This window comes from Cygnus atratus, chromosome 3 (genome assembly GCF_013377495.2).
Source record: "Cygnus atratus isolate AKBS03 ecotype Queensland, Australia chromosome 3, CAtr_DNAZoo_HiC_assembly, whole genome shotgun sequence".
Classification (NCBI taxonomy): domain Eukaryota; kingdom Metazoa; phylum Chordata; class Aves; order Anseriformes; family Anatidae; genus Cygnus; species Cygnus atratus.
In genome coordinates, this window is record NC_066364.1 from 114,090,089 (window position 1) to 114,105,900 (window position 15,812).

The 15,812-nt window shown below is 37.5% G+C and overlaps 1 protein-coding gene across 2 annotated transcripts in view; it reads right to left on the reverse strand.

Moving 5' to 3' along the window:
* Nucleotides 1–2,935: 2,935 nt before the first annotated feature.
* The window catches only part of SLX4IP (SLX4 interacting protein), an 81,570-nt gene continuing 68,693 nt past the window's right edge, over nt 2,936–15,812 (reverse strand). For both annotated transcript variants that reach the window (XM_035552840.2, XM_035552841.2), the window contains 2 exons: nt 6,276–6,385; nt 2,936–4,754 (listed from right to left, as the gene is read on the reverse strand). In XM_035552840.2, coding sequence (XP_035408733.1) covers nt 3,938–4,754; nt 6,276–6,385 — 927 coding nt within the window. In that variant the 3' untranslated portion in view covers nt 2,936–3,937. The remainder of the gene's footprint in view (nt 4,755–6,275; nt 6,386–15,812) is intronic.

A 15,812-nucleotide genomic window follows, 5' to 3' on the forward strand; every position in this document is an offset into this window, starting at 1 on the left:
TTTCCTTAAAAAAATAATTATCCATTCAAAAACCAATGAGATAATGATATAACAATGTCAATTAAAACTCAAAGAATGTGACACACATGCGGAGTTGTGAGAGGGAAGGAAGTTCACACTGCCAAAATAAATGCCTCAGGGAGAATAACTAACACCTCACTTGGACAAAAGTTTCTGTAGCAATGAAAAGTTTGGGTTCTTAAAATTTTCCTTTTTTGTTAGAAGCAGGTGTTGTTGGCATTATTCAAGTTAAGTGTAACATCGAAATGCAGCTATGCAGCGGTAACAACATGCTAGCATATGTTGCAGACCTTAGCATGCAGAACTACAATTTGACAGTATCAGAACTAGCACAAAGTTTATTACTCAGAATAACTCTAGTGATAGTTACCATTTTCCTACAGATCAGCACTGGGCAAGGGAGATTTTACATCAGCTGCTTCCTTTTAATAAATAAATAAAAGGCTGGTGTAGCTTTTGATGTGTGTTTAAATACAAAAGTTCACTAAACAAATATTTTAACTATCTCAATGTAACGAATAATGCAAATGGTAGTCTGCACACATTAGAAAGTGTTTGGCTAGGAAAGGATTGTTTCATTATCGGCAACTAGCACAGACCAAACTAACCAGACGAGTCAAAAGAAAAACAAACAAAAAAAAAACACTGGCTGTTTTGGAAAATACATTTATCTCTTTTTAAAGACAAATAGATAAATTTGTATCTTTCAGTGTGAAACTTCCATTGAGAGCTTTAGCCAGTCAGTTCCTCAGATCTACACATATTTCAGAGGAGTTCAAAGAAGCTCCGAAAATGAGAAAACAAACATAATGCACAACAACCTCCCCCCCTCCAAAAAAAAAAAAAAAAAAAGAAGAAATAGTTTCTGCACTTCAATGGAAGTTTCAGAATGGAATAGAGCCTTAAATATTTAAAACTTTTAATAGAAGGGTATGCTAATGCTGCTCTGAAGCAAATTTGTAATAGCAAGCCTGGGCCAAGACTTGCAAACTGCTAATTTTACATTGCTCGGTCTCACTTTCCAGCTTTTTTTTTTTTTTCCTTTTGTTCCTAAGCCTGACTTGGAAATCAGGTTTGCAATTCCAGAGGATGTCAGACCACACACCTGTCAGTGATCTGGATGCAGGTGGACTGTAGATAAAGAAAAAAAAAAAGAAGACAGGAGAAGAACCTTGGGGTTAAAGCAGAAAGATAACAGAGGCATATGGTGACAACACAGTTCAATTATCACAGAGTCACATAAAATACCCATAAGGCTTACAAACGGGAAAGTTTTATAGTAGTGCTGCTATATGGAGAAAAAGAATAACTTTGACCAGCAACACCATCTATAGTTCAGAAACAACGAGTTCAAAGCTTTTTCCCTAAATAACTGCATTTCTGAAAGGATCCAAGAGACAACTTTTCAAAGTAATTAAGCTCAAAATACACATAGAGAAAGCAGTGGGTCTTTCAAAAGAGCCTAGGATCCTAACAAGCCAGTAATTACAATTGATGCAACCATGCACTTTTGAAAAGTCCACTTGTACAATCTGTAGGCTCTAACCCTCTAAACAATCCAGCCCTATATTTCTTATTGTTACAATATCACTGTTTGAAAAGGAAAATGTTTTCATGCTATCAGTAAAGTTACGTAAAACAGCATTGTAAGTACCATAACAAAATATCCTAAACGCAAAATCAAATGCTCTCAGCTACATAAAAGATAATGATTTTGTCTACCCAAGCTCCCTATAAACATATGATGACATCCATTTGTAAGGCTGCATATGTTGCTCAGTTACAATTAAAACTAATTTGTAATTATAAGGCTGAACTAATAATAATAGCAATGGTATTCTATAATACAAGCTATATGTGGTAGAGCTCTCTTTTCTAATACTGGAATTAAATTCTTTTGGAAAGCAGAGGGGCAAGAGGAATAGAAGCTTCAAAATCCAAAACTGTTAGGAGTACTAATTTGGGGCATACTTGCTCAAGTCTGTCAGCAATTGTCACAGGAACAATCAGTGTGTTTGCCAATTTGGAAAAGCAAGCATGAATCTTTTTGCTAAGCAGAATAAAATGAAAAGGAGTAACTGAAGTAATTTCATGAGCTCAATATGTGTCTGTTCTCACATAATCATCTAAACCTCTCCTGTAGGTTTCTGTTACAACCAAGAACATCATGGAAAATTCAAAGGGATCCAGGTGAAAAGCAAGGTAGAAATAACGAAATTGCGCATGAATAACTACAATACATGCTTGTATTATTTTTATTAATTATGCACTGTAGGGACTTAAAGAAACCATCCAGAAAACATACAGTTTAATATAAAGTATCAAATGACTGTTTTACTTATTTTATTTTTTTGAAAATTAATTAAATTTCCTTACACCTCTTTTAAGTCCTTTAAAAAGGTGCTTTTTACTCCCTTACTAGCAAAGTATCTTGAGCCCATAGAAAAGACAAGAGTAAACATACCTCAGGCTATTCTTCTTCCAAACCCAGGTTCATTTGGAGACTTCACTGCGCTTGTCACTAGGAAGACCTTTTTGCAGAGCCTGAAGATTGGTAAGCATTAGCAACCTTACTGCAAAGCATTATGAGAAACATCATGCAAACAGGCTGAAAGACAAAAGAGAAAATGTCTTCTAGCAGACATGCAGAATCTTTTTCATTTACAGCAAAAGCAGATTTTTTTTTTTATAGCAGAAAAGATGCTATTCAACTGACAGTGTTTTGCTGTCAACTGCTGAGTTGCTAACTCTCTAACGTGTACTACATACCAACTCTAACGCTTACGGATGTGAATCTTCCTATTAAACTAAATAAAGCTACTCATAACAGTAAGTGTATGTCTGTAATAATTCTGCAAAATTTGCTCCATATAAAATGTCTGTGCTCACATTGATTTTGAGAGAATGATCAAAAGGAAATTGCTTGTAATTTTATTTTAACCATTTAAAAATACAAACATGAAAGAAGTTACAGTTCCTTAGTTCCTTAGCACATTAGCATACAACTTACAAAAGCATTATTAAAAAACACCATACGATTAAAAATTACCTGTATCTTAAAATAAAAAATAACTTAGGTCGCTAACACCTGAAAAGCACAGACTGTTGTCCTTGCACACAAACAAGGCTTGATTGTGAAACCTGAGTGCATAAAGAAGTGTATGTATGTTTATGTATGAACTTTCCCCAACAGCAATGTTTGCAAATCCAGGTGACTATACACATAAAAATAATCTTCATTTTTCCAAATAGTGAATGCATGATCACTATACGAGTGATACAGCTCACCTTAGAAATACACATTCCTGTCAAAACTGCCCAAGCACAAACTATAGTTATTTGGAAAGCCCACTGAAAAGTTGCCCTTAAATTATCAGAAATATTAAAATCTGGTTAAAGATTTATTTGAAATAACCTCAATTTGCCTTACTGTTGTAAAGATCACATGAATAAACCACAAACTTCCTAATGCAGAAAAAGGATTAATTTTTACTAAAATAAACCATGTGTTTAGAAACATCAAAAAAAATGGATAACTGCAGCTGTTAACAGATTACAAAAGTGATTTTAACTTTTTCTGTCATCAGCTGTCACGACTTTTTAATAGTACCAAAACATGCAGAGATCTGAAATTCTGCTTAGTAAATATTTTATAGGAGATTTTTCCTTTTATAAATATTACATCTGATTTGTACAGTATTTATGGGTCTAATGTCAAAAGACATAACAGAATTATCTAATTACAGTGTCAAATAGCTATGATGTTTAGTTAAGTATTTTTTCTTTAAAAGTTTATCTAATTTGGACTTTTTAAAGATTATTTTTCATTATTTTGAATTGCTTCCTACTTTTTATATACACTTTCCAAACACAAATCTGGCTGTCCATCCATGCCATTGAGGTAATATTTCAGGCTTTATGACTTCTTAAGCCTTCGTAGTTTTAACTTCCTGAGACCATCTTCACCCTCTTTTTTCCTTTTTTGGGTAGGCTTCTCCAAAGGCACAGGCTGCAGTTCTGAACAAGATGACGAAGGCATGGCAGGTAATTCTTCGGTGGTTGTGCCTGGCTCATTTTGGTTTGTCTGCACTATGTTGTGCCCCACAGAAGGAGGCTGGGAGAGGTTTTTTCCCAAAGTAAGTGACTCTTCATCAGACACAGTCTTTGTTAAGTCTTGTTTAGAAAACACCCTGGAATTAAGTGGGGTCTTCTCCTCCAACAGACCTAAACAACCATCATTGCACTTACTCATTTCGGTATTGCTAGGAATTAAAGTAGCCTCTTCAGAGGATGCTTTTTTGAAATGGTCTAACTTTTCTTCTGAACCACAACTCCCTTGTTGAGCCTGTGTTTTGGTCACTTTTTGATTTTGTTCTGGATCTAGCAGTGCTGACTCATAGCTACAAGGAGGGTTCTTGCTTAGAAGTCTTGACTTCAACCACTCCACAGGGTGAGGTTTTCGCTGGCTGCTAGTATCCTCTGGCTGTCTCTGATTAACATTATTTTCCATCTCTAAAATAGGAAGCTCCAAGTTGCTCTCAGCTGTATTTATGCAATCCTTTAGTTGTCCTATACTCCTACATTTCACTTCAGATTGAGAACTGGTGGAAGTTTGACAGTCATTCTTTCTGTTCTCTGTCTGTGAGTCCACTGAGCCAAGATCCACTTTCTTGGAGTCCTTGCTGGTTTGGGGTTTGCTCATGGTACTTTTCCTTTTCTTTGTCCTTTTCACACTGCAATATAAGGGGATTTTGTTTTTAATAAAAAGGAATCTCTACTGCCTCAATTTGCCCTTCTTACAAACTCTGAAAGACCACTAGGGCAACCCTCTTTCTGAACATGGAAAAAATCCCTCTATATCATCTTGACAAGCAGCAATGTTTGTCTAGTGTGGATAATATCAAGAGTTATCCATCTGATTTTCCACTGCACTAGGGGAACCCTACTTATTAATGACTAAGCCACAAAGGAGTTCACATTCTATTCCAAGAGGCAGAACTGGATTCATTACAAATGTTAAAGGTCAACTCTGCATAAGTATATTGAATTCCTTCCCAAACTGGCTAGATAAAATAGTATTTCATAAGTGCCCAAATGATTTCAAACCATTCCCATATATTCGTATGCGTAATGTATATCTAAAGAATAGAGGGGGGCAAGGGGGAGAGGCAGTGTGTGCGTCTGTGTGAGTTTCTAATCTCTAGTTTAGAAACGCTCCTCTGGAATTTTTCCCAGGACATTTCAAAGCATTGCTTTAAAGTTAACCACTACTCATCTAATATCAAGCCTGCTCATCTGGGAAGGACTTAGGTAACGCACACAGATGATATTCTGAAAGGAATTATACACGAAAAGTGAATCACAAGGGACATGATGGAGTGTCAGTATGTAAACACTCCTCAGCAGTGCTACCTCCAAATCTACACTTCACACAGGCTGTGAGATGAACTTTATGCACAAGTACTGAAGCTGCCTTTCTAAGATTTCGAGTCTAAAGATATTGCTATAGATCCTCCGATGCTGGGGCTGCTTTCTGCTGGTCTGCTGACACCAAGCAGTTCCCCACTTGACATATTTAACTTTATGGAAAGGGAGCTCTTACAAAATAGGTAGAGCTGGCATGCCTCCAAATCTAATCTCCCTTCTAAAGACATCACAGATGAGACAACACAGGTTAAAATAAAAGTTGACAGGGGTCACAGCAATTCCTTGATTCCACAGTTGATGTAGTGAACATTTGGAACTAGTGGCAGTTTGTGCAAGTACCAATGGCATCCTGGTACAGCAGAGGACCAACAAAACATTCAGCTGACCCACACGCCCTCCCCATCCACTACACCACATGTACATGGCACTCTTCAGCTGTGTCCAAAGATCCAGACTAATATTGTGGTATGCTGCAGACTCTCAAAACGAACAAAAAATATATTTGCAAGTGTTTTTCACCAGATTCAAACATCACTTATTTATTTTGGCTCAGAGCTGCTTTCAAGAAAAAAAACACCCTGTTTTGGTTCTGCCGCATGCTATGTGAGATATCTACGTGGGTTGTAATAGCTTTTTTCATGCTGTACAAAATAACAAAGATCATTTTATGTGCTTATTCAGACTAGAGGAGTAGTCTCTTAATAATCTCAAATAATATTTTACAGAGGAGTTCATACTATTTGACATTTTATTCCATAGGCTAGACTCTATTTACCCAATTTTTATCAGATTATAAATGTAACAGCTTAGAAACAACAGTGACATACATTTCTTTCAAGATGTCTTGCTTTATCTGCTCGTTCAGGCTAATCCTAAGCTTTCTGTTCTCAGCAGATTCAGTAAAATATTCAGATGTCCCACTGGAAACTTCTTCTTTCTGCTCCAAAAGAAAACACAGGTTTAAAACATGACACATCAAGCTATGATTATTCAACATTAAGCTCCATTTCTAATACTACGACTTACAGATGTTCTTTATTATTTTGATCCAAGCAGTCTAAGAGAAATGGCTAAGTACAGAATTATTTTTAATCTTTTAATATTTGGGAGTCTAGTCAGTTCACTCCCTTTTCAGACTCCCAGCGAACATATTTCATATGCTAAAATATACCGCAAACAAACAAGACTGCAATGTAAAGGATGTAGCTTTCCAAACCATCTGAGGAAACTGTTGGCAAATATTTGACATCTTTGTGGCTCAAACTGTGACAAATGCCAGGAATCTCTGTTGCAGACAGGAGCATGTTTGTCAGTTTTTTTTCTGAAGAGACTGACTGGCGCAGTGGTCTATACTCTTATTCTCAGAAGAATTCCCATAATTTTCCATACTTACAGAAAATATACAGAGTATTACTTGCTCATTTAAGAAGGCAAGGGTTAAAACTTTTAATACTAACATTCAAACGCTCACAGCTTGTAGTGGTTGGCTACTACAGGACAACAGGGGAATTCTTTCTGGTCTCAGCTAACAGCAGTACCATAGTTTTATATAATATGAGATTGAGGCGAGAGGGAGGGAAGGAAAATGCTCTCTCTTCAAGCTGTGAGCATTTCCTTTCACAATGAAAGGATCTCAATGAGGGAATGGCCATTTGCTGACTTTACTATTAACAACTGCATACTTCAAAAAAGTATCATCTCTGAGGCTAGGGAGAGGAGGAAAAGAAACGTGGCAAAGTCAAGAAGAGAAGAGGCTTTGTATATCTCCTTTTCTTTGATAACATTTCTTCATCAGCCTGAATAATGCAACTTCTGACTGGGGCTCGTCAAACGTAGGGCGTGCTTATTTATGCCATCCCAATCTACACTGTGAACCTAGCGCAGTGGAGCCAGGCGGTATGAAAGAACTGAAGCACAGAGGGACAGCAGAGGCACGAGGCCAAAGCATGTACATGACTGCTGCCTGGAACACCGCTTAGGAACCTGTCACTTACACAGGACTAAGCCCTGCCCATTTTATTTTATTTAAGTTGTATAGGAGAATGGGGTAAATCCCACCTCTATTCCAGAAGAATAAGTCAGTGCAATCAGCTTCCTGTTTTGTAAGCAGAAAGAGGGTAATCAGGCAAAGAAAAAAGGCCATTTTGACTGTTTAAAAAACTACAGCTATTTTGAGCCTTCATTTCAGAGGCAAATTGTGCAAATCTTTTTGTGTGTATTAACAGACGCATGAAGTTCTGTGCACTAATGCTGCAACGTGTGTTTACAGTAGGCACAAAACATATGTGACATACTTGCAACGTGATTTCAACCTCAAAAGCCAAGCCTAAATAGTTTAATCTGAAGGATAAATTGCCGCTTCTATTCTTGCTAGAGACATGGATGCCCCTCATTTGACTTAAAACACCTTTGTATTTTGTAAACTATTAAGAAAGGGAATATTGAGATACTAATGAGCTTTGTTAATTTTAGAAGGCACAGACTCTAAAGTCTGTAGAAACTATTCTGATTTCCAGTAACATTACTGCTCAGACTGAAGGATCTTGCACAATAATTCTGTACCGCAGCAGTCAGAGCACTCTTACTTAGCCGGAGGAGTACATGCAGAAGCATTTGAACTTCCCTCGTTGTGATTTATGGTAACTGGGAAAGCTAATTACATTACATCTGCTTCAGTCCTCAGCTGAAAACCTCAGGGAGGCAGACTGCGATAGGACCACCAGTCCACAGAGATGATTCTTCTAGATGTGGTAAACAATGGGTGGAAAGCAGCACTTTGTACAAAATCCCATCTGCCGACGCAGACAGGAGGGTTGTGGACAGTTCCCGTCCACACATCCTTACTACTGCAGGTAGGCAGTAACTCAGTTCTAACTTGGATCCCCATATGAGCAGGGAAGGGTCATTGCCTAGAATGTGCAGTCATTGCAGCGTGTGATGAGCAGACCCTGGAGAGGGGCAAAGACGACAAAGCCAATTCGCTTCTGAGCTGAGTCAGAGTGGAAGTTAATGGGCCAGAGTTGAAGGACGACCACATTCCCTTACTACGCTATTGTCAAGCTTTTATTTTGTTTTCCAATAATTTATCGCATAATGTAGTGACAGAAAAGGGTTAAGGCATTAAAAAATAAAAAATCAAAATGATTTACATGTGAAACACTTCTGAACATGCCCTCTAAGTACAGTAGATTTTCCCCTTGGAACCACACCCTGTAAGTGCTGTATTTTGAGAGTTGAACAATTAACATAAGGCCTATGAGTCAGTCTTTGAAAGACTCTGTGGGAACCAGAGAGCCTTTTGCTATTAGGAGTGATGTAAACTCCCTAAGGCTGGAGTAAGTCCACAATAGAAGGCAAAGAGAGTCATAAATAACAACAATGGGCACTCCATATACTACTAAGACACTCAGCCATTACTGGTGATACTTCCTTTATTTTCTTTATTAGACTTAATAATTTTAGTTAATTAAAAAAAAATAAAAAACCCTGTCTGTTTTGGGAATAGGATTTATTTCCTATGGGAACTCCAGAACTTGTTAAAGAAAGAAAAAAAAAAGCTAATCTGCTCTCATCCTGTCTAGTAATCCCAAATTCCTTTTAGGCAGTGAAATAATTAAAGAAAAATATTCCAGGCATAAAAAGGAGGACAGCAGAAGCAGACATCATATAAACAATGACACCATGACAGAGAAAAACGTCAAAGCACCGCCAGACTTGTGACTTGACTCTGAAAGGGCTGCAGGGAGTGGGATTGCTGCGAACAAATTAAAACCACATTTCTTGGCAAATTGTTAAAGACAGACATATTTACATTTGTATAGAGACTGGGTGGGCACAAAAGATTAAAATGCTTCTTTAGCCCTTGAACTGCCAAATTCTATTAGAAATCTGTGCTCTTAAAATCCTAGGGTAAGCTCGCTCCTTTTTGTCACTAAAACTCAGCAAAGAAGGGCCTGCAGAAATGAAGCTTACAAAGACTTCCTACCCTACCTGTTCATAATATTGACCTCACAAAACCTGCTCTGAAGATCCTTATCCAAAGGGATGCCTGGAAAAAAGAATTCTCTACTAAGACATGCACAGAAATATGACTGCTAGGCACAGAATATACTCACTTTAAAGCTTATCAAATTGAAAATCCAGTCTTTTACTATCTATGCTGTAACTCAAAATCAGAAAGAAACTCTCAGAAACACCAAAAGTGGGGTGACTACCATCTGCAGGTCTCTCCAGGACAGCCCAGTCTAGCAGTAAACACCTGCAAAATAACTATTTATGGATGTGCACTTGTCAAGAATACTCACAACTCGCTATCCTGAAGAAGAATAAAAGGTTTGGCCTTTTCACAAGTCAGCCTGGCAATACTGCTCATACAAATATTTTTTCAGTCAAGGGTTTAGGATGTAGGGCTGAAAGAAAAATTTTCAAATTGAACAATGCCGCCCCCTTTCCCTCCTCTGGTTGGGGTTCATATTTTCCAGTTATCTCCTACTACACTAAAGGTAACAGTGGCACATGCTTGTGTACCAATCAAGTAACACTATGGGATAATTACATTTCACGTCTGGTTAAAAGAAGCAAACCACATTGTTCCCGAGCAGCACTTATCAATGTGGCTCAACTTGTTCATCAAACAAACTTAATAGAAAACATCAATGGGTCAAATAAATCATATTTAGTATCAAAGCGCCATATAGCCATCGCCACTGAGGCCTCATACAGCACATGCAGTGAGACAGGACCTAATGTCAGGCTGAATATAATAATGCTAATGAAGCAAGGGTATAAAATATTATCCCAGTCACACATAATTGAATAAAATTAAAATCAGTAAAAGAAATCAAACAGAAATGCTTATTCTTGGGAGCTTTATGTGAGCTTGCATTTGCATGATATTTCTTAATGTCACTTGAGTAGCATCATGACCTCAATCATATAGGCTAACCTTTAGGTTGCTAAATGGTTATAACAGATGACCATCAGATCAGAGAGGTCATACAGGACTCCCTGCACTCTGGTAAATAGAAAGGGGCTACTTAAGCAGGTAGGGAGGCTTGTCAGTGAAGGATGAACAGGTACTGTAATCCGATAGAAAACAGACGAGGGCAGGACTTTGGGTCTAGTCTTGTGCCCTATCCTACATGAAGAAAAATCTTCCCATTACATCTCATTTCATGACTCCTGTGTGACAAATTTTTCAGTGTTTCCAACGTAGCAACTGATCTGTCCTACAGATGCTACTTACGAACTCCTACCCCACTGTAAAACATTCACAGTCATTTCCCAAGTACAGACATAGATAGCATTCTCAACCCAAAATACTGTTCCTTGATTGGACTTGCAGAATATTGCTCTACATTTTAAAACGGGCTGTCCTGTTCTATATGTCAGAAAGGTGCAGGAAAAAACAGCAAGGATGACTTTCCACACTGTACATGGGAGTACTTATTCCCCATCTGAAGCAGGTACTTTTAAGGAATGCTGATGGTTTTGAAATACATTCTTTTGAAAAAGTTGAAACTAGAGAAAATGGCATCCCTCCATTGCGTAACCTACTAGTAGCATAGCACAGAAAGCAAAATCTAATGCCCAGATCAGCCATCTGCATTACCTACTGCCAACATTCATTTTGATTCCAGTCTGCGGGTTCTCAACTACAAAGCTTTTGCTCATCAAGAGTCCCTATGGTCTGCACTGTTTAGTCCAAGATTTGGCCCAATTTCCAAAGGACAAGGTATAAACCCGAGTTTCTCACTCGATACATCACTCGTGGCAATTCCCCACACTGCAAAGGTGTGGTTTAGAGCAAGTGTCTTCTATGAGGAAAATTCCTTCTTGCTATTCATTTTTTTTTTTTTTTGAGGGGGGGGAAAGGGGAGGTAAATGATATTTTGGGTATAGCAGAAATCCCGAACTGTTCTGAATTTAGGAAATTCTGATTTATCTAGGTTTTCATTTGAACATTTGCTGGATAACAGAAACTAATAGAAAAATTCCTGCAATAAAAATAAATAAATAAAAATAAGCTGCAAATGGCATAAAAAACCTGTGATACTATATTAAAAAAATCAAAGTTACAGGGGCGGCTGTTTAAAACTTGACACATATGTGTAATACAGGTAGCAAGAACATTCATAATGCTTTTTCTAAAGGCATGGAAGGTGCTCCTGAAACAAATGATTTATTTACATACTCAGAAGCACGTGATACACTCTGTGTGTATTTGCTTGAAGGCAAAAAGTGTTAAAATTAATGTTAAGTAATTGAGCTATTAATCATTCTGATTTTATACACTGATGGTAGAAGACTCAGATTCTATCTTCAGAGAGAATGTCCACTGATAAGAAGGAGGAAAAGACAATAGCTTTTCAAAGAAAATAACCTCTTGTAAGGACACTAAAGAAAAATTTAAAGCTTTTTTTTTTTTTTTTTTTAAGAAAAACAATGTTTTAAAAACATGCATCTTAAGCCAACCTTTGCAACCAATTTTAAGGTTTCTGCCTCTACTAGTTATGAAAAAGAACACATACAAAACATGTTCTATACTTTAAAGACCTTTTTAATAAAATAAGGCAACAGCAATTTTATATGGAGCTCAAACCCATCCCTCAACATACAAAACTATGAGAGAAGGAATCTACTGGTAATCATCACATTAGTATTTGGAAAAGTAAGGCTCTTTACAAAAAAAATCTACACAGAATACACCTTTTTTCAAACAACTGTTCTCTTTACACAATTAAAATAGCATTTAAGAACCGTAGGAGATCTTGGAAAGAATCACATATTCTTGATCTTGTTGGCTATATACAAGCAAAATATGTAACATAGGCAGCCTAGGGAAGAATTACTGTTCAACAATTTAGCCAATGTTTTAGCATGGTTTCCAGACCAAAACACTCAGTCCCCCCCAAGCCCCCAAGATTTCTGAGCTCACACCGTGGTTTGGTCCTTCCAAATAATTTCTAAACCTACAGGTCAATCTCATGCAAATACAACAGACTCACCAAGGCCTCAAAGCCAGTCAGCTGTTACATGTTTAAAGAAAAGTGAAAACCAGGAAACAACTTTCCTTTTTTAATATTTTAAACCCTTATAAATGTCTCCACAGAGGGAAGTTCAGTTGTTGCAGCAGACCAGAACAGGGACTGGGGTCACTCTGGTGGATGGGGCATAGGATATTTCTATTTCCTATGGAAATATCCTATGGCCAGGAAATCCTATGGAAATATCCTATGGCCAGGAAATCAGTGGTATGATAGTAAAAGCTGATGACTGACAGAAGGCAAAAGCTGACTGAGAATAAATACCAAAGAAAGCTGCTTTGTCAAGTTCCTGCAATGACAGAACAACCTGTTAAGATTTCTGTTAGGGATTAATGTTGCAATATGAGGAAATAAAAAATAAAATGCATTCTGTATCAAGACATCCATTTCCAAACTCAGTCAGGTTGTAGCCACTATTACAACAAAACAGAAACTTGTACACAATATGTGCAAAATATGTGCAAAAATGCACATCAGAAATGCCTGTGTGATGCTTGGGTGTGAATGACCCAACTGATCTGTACAATTCCACGAGCCTTACCATCATATGTTTCAGCTTACGTTTCAGCCAAGCTATAAAATTCCTATTAGCTCTAATAGTTTTCTGTCAGAAGTTGAGGAACAAATTGCTCTTTAAAACAACAAAAACAATCGGACATATTCTTTGCACAACAGGAATACAGAGAATTATTATCTAAAGCTAAAGTCAGTTAGATTTTATTCAGTACTAGTCATCAAAATCTCATAGATACACAGCGACCAAATAAAACCTTTAGCTCACTGTAGCTTTAAACATTATCAATGCCAGCTTTCCACCCTGCACCTTTGTTGGAGGTGCCCATCCTCTCAAAGTTTGCCAGGAGCAAAGAACATAATTCAGTGAGAAGTCTAGAATCTGAGCTCAAATCCGCATTAACCACCAGGATAAATTGGGACAGCAAGAGCACGAGGGGAGAGCAAAATGAGGGAGGTGAAAGGATGATGACAGATGATAATATCTTAAATAACCACAAGGCTTTGACAAATGAGCTCTTGTGAACACTGTTAAGTAGTTACATTTAAATCAACTGGATTACTCTTATAAGAAGCAACTACTAAAATCAGTAAAAGATTACTCAATTTGTCCCTCCTTTTTGAAGATTGCTTCATATGGAAATCATTTCATGTACTTAATCATTTATGCTCAAGTTATAGGACCCTCTGTACTACTACTATCCTTCATCCGTATTTTGCACTGAGGTACATAATGTTCTAATGAAGAGGTATTCAATTTGCTTACTGGCATTAAGACAATTCAAGTATTATTTTTTATTTAATTTCTTATATACATTCAAATTCTGCCTCCTTTTCAGATAAATAACGCTACTGAACAAAGATTTTTAAGTCAGTTCCTTGTAGCAGTATCTTGGCCTTTTTCCAGAGATCTTATTCAACTCAGCAGCACGCATGAACACTGTAATTGCTCTTTTCAGCAAAAAGTACTTTGCATTTATCGACAGATGATTTTCATTTACAGTCCCAATGCCCTTTACTCAACTCTGTGAGGGTTTTCTGAAATTCTCCAAAGTCTTCTCTACTCTTAACTAACTGAAATAACTGTGTCAAATTTCATTTCATCATTTGTCCACTTTTCTGGAATATTAAACAGCTGACAGCTATTATATTTTCGCCATGCAGAAAATAAATCAGTCAGTTTGTAAGCTATACGAAGAAACCAAGACAAGCTGAGACAAATCTCACTGAGGCAACCTCCAGCACTGCCACCCTCAGGTATCCTCCCTCCCCTTTTGCAGGAGTTTCCTGCCCCCACAGCAGGGCTGGCAGAAGGGAGCGTGCACACGCACACCCAGCCGCTCCTGCTCCCAGTTCACAGCGTTAGCTTAAAACCCAGCAAAGTTTGGTTTGCATGAATCCCTAGGACTGATACGTGGCAAGATGAGGTGCAAGCACACAGACCTTTTGGCAAACTCTGTTATAGGAGTGGTAATCTCCAAGGAGAAAAGGCAGACAGCCGGGAAAAAGGGAATATTTTCAAACTGCCGTAGCTTTCTTCTTTATGACCGAGTAAAAAATGTTAGTATCATTACTTTGTGATGTAAATTCTCTGAAAGAGCAGTCTTAAGATTCAAGATGATTTAAAGCTACACTGACATTGAAAGGGAAGTCTCATCCTTGCCCAACACATGGTCCAACCAAGCCTCTGCATCAACAGCAGCATTTATGCAGCCACATGGTGAGAGCCTGGCCACCAAAGCTATCCAGCTGAAAGCTCACAATGCAAAAAAAAAAACAAAACAAAAAAAAACCACCTCGTTTCCAGAGGAATCAGTGAACTACTCCAGCTCCCCACACATGCCAATACTGACAGATGCTAAAGACAAGAATGCAGGGCTCAGAGAAAGGAAGAGAAAGCAGGAGGGACTGCGTGTTTCACCATCAGCTCAAGCTGAATATGAAGGATGAGAATAAAAAAAGTAACAAAATCTGGAAGTGTCAAAAGTGGAAAATCAGAGAAAAGCAAATCTTTAGCTGTTCCACTATGTGGTATGCAGATATTATTTGTTAGTTTGCATTTTCCTTTCTCTGCCATTTAAAAGAAGCAAATGCCCTTCATACAACTAACAAACTACAGTGTAATATTATTTTCCTCTATATACATTTCCTCTAATAACTAAATAAAAGTTACGTTATATGAAAACAAATGAAAACTAGATTTTATGAAATTTAAAACAGGCCAATGAAACTGAAGAACACAGCAAGTATTACAACAAAGGTTAATATTACATGCATTTTGGATGTTACTTGCAAACAAAGGTAGCTATCAGCTGCTACCTAAAGGGGTGATCCTGCTCTCTTCTTTGTCTCACTTTTTGTGTCGCCATCAGCAACTCTGTGGTTATAGGACGAATTGGTTCAGTAAACTGATGTGATGGAAAACTAATCCTCCAATTAAAAGAAAAAAAAAACAGACTTTGCAAATATGTATTCTGCTAGATTAACTCAAGGAACTAATTCATCCTCTACTAAAGAATCATTTGGTTGGTCCACGGTAACCAGAAAGGAAATGGATATGTAGCTGGAACTGGAGGGAATATGGACTGACTTGTTGGTCGTAACCCATCGTTACAGCAGTTTAACTCTGATATTATAGATACACACACAGTTTCATGCCAAGATTAGAACTTTATACACCACAATTTGCACAACTGTATTTCACAGCACTTCCTTCTTCCCCTACTCAATCTGATATCACTTAACAATAAAAGTATCTTTAAAGTATTTAAGATAGATTCCACATAAAATCTTCTACTAAAGATT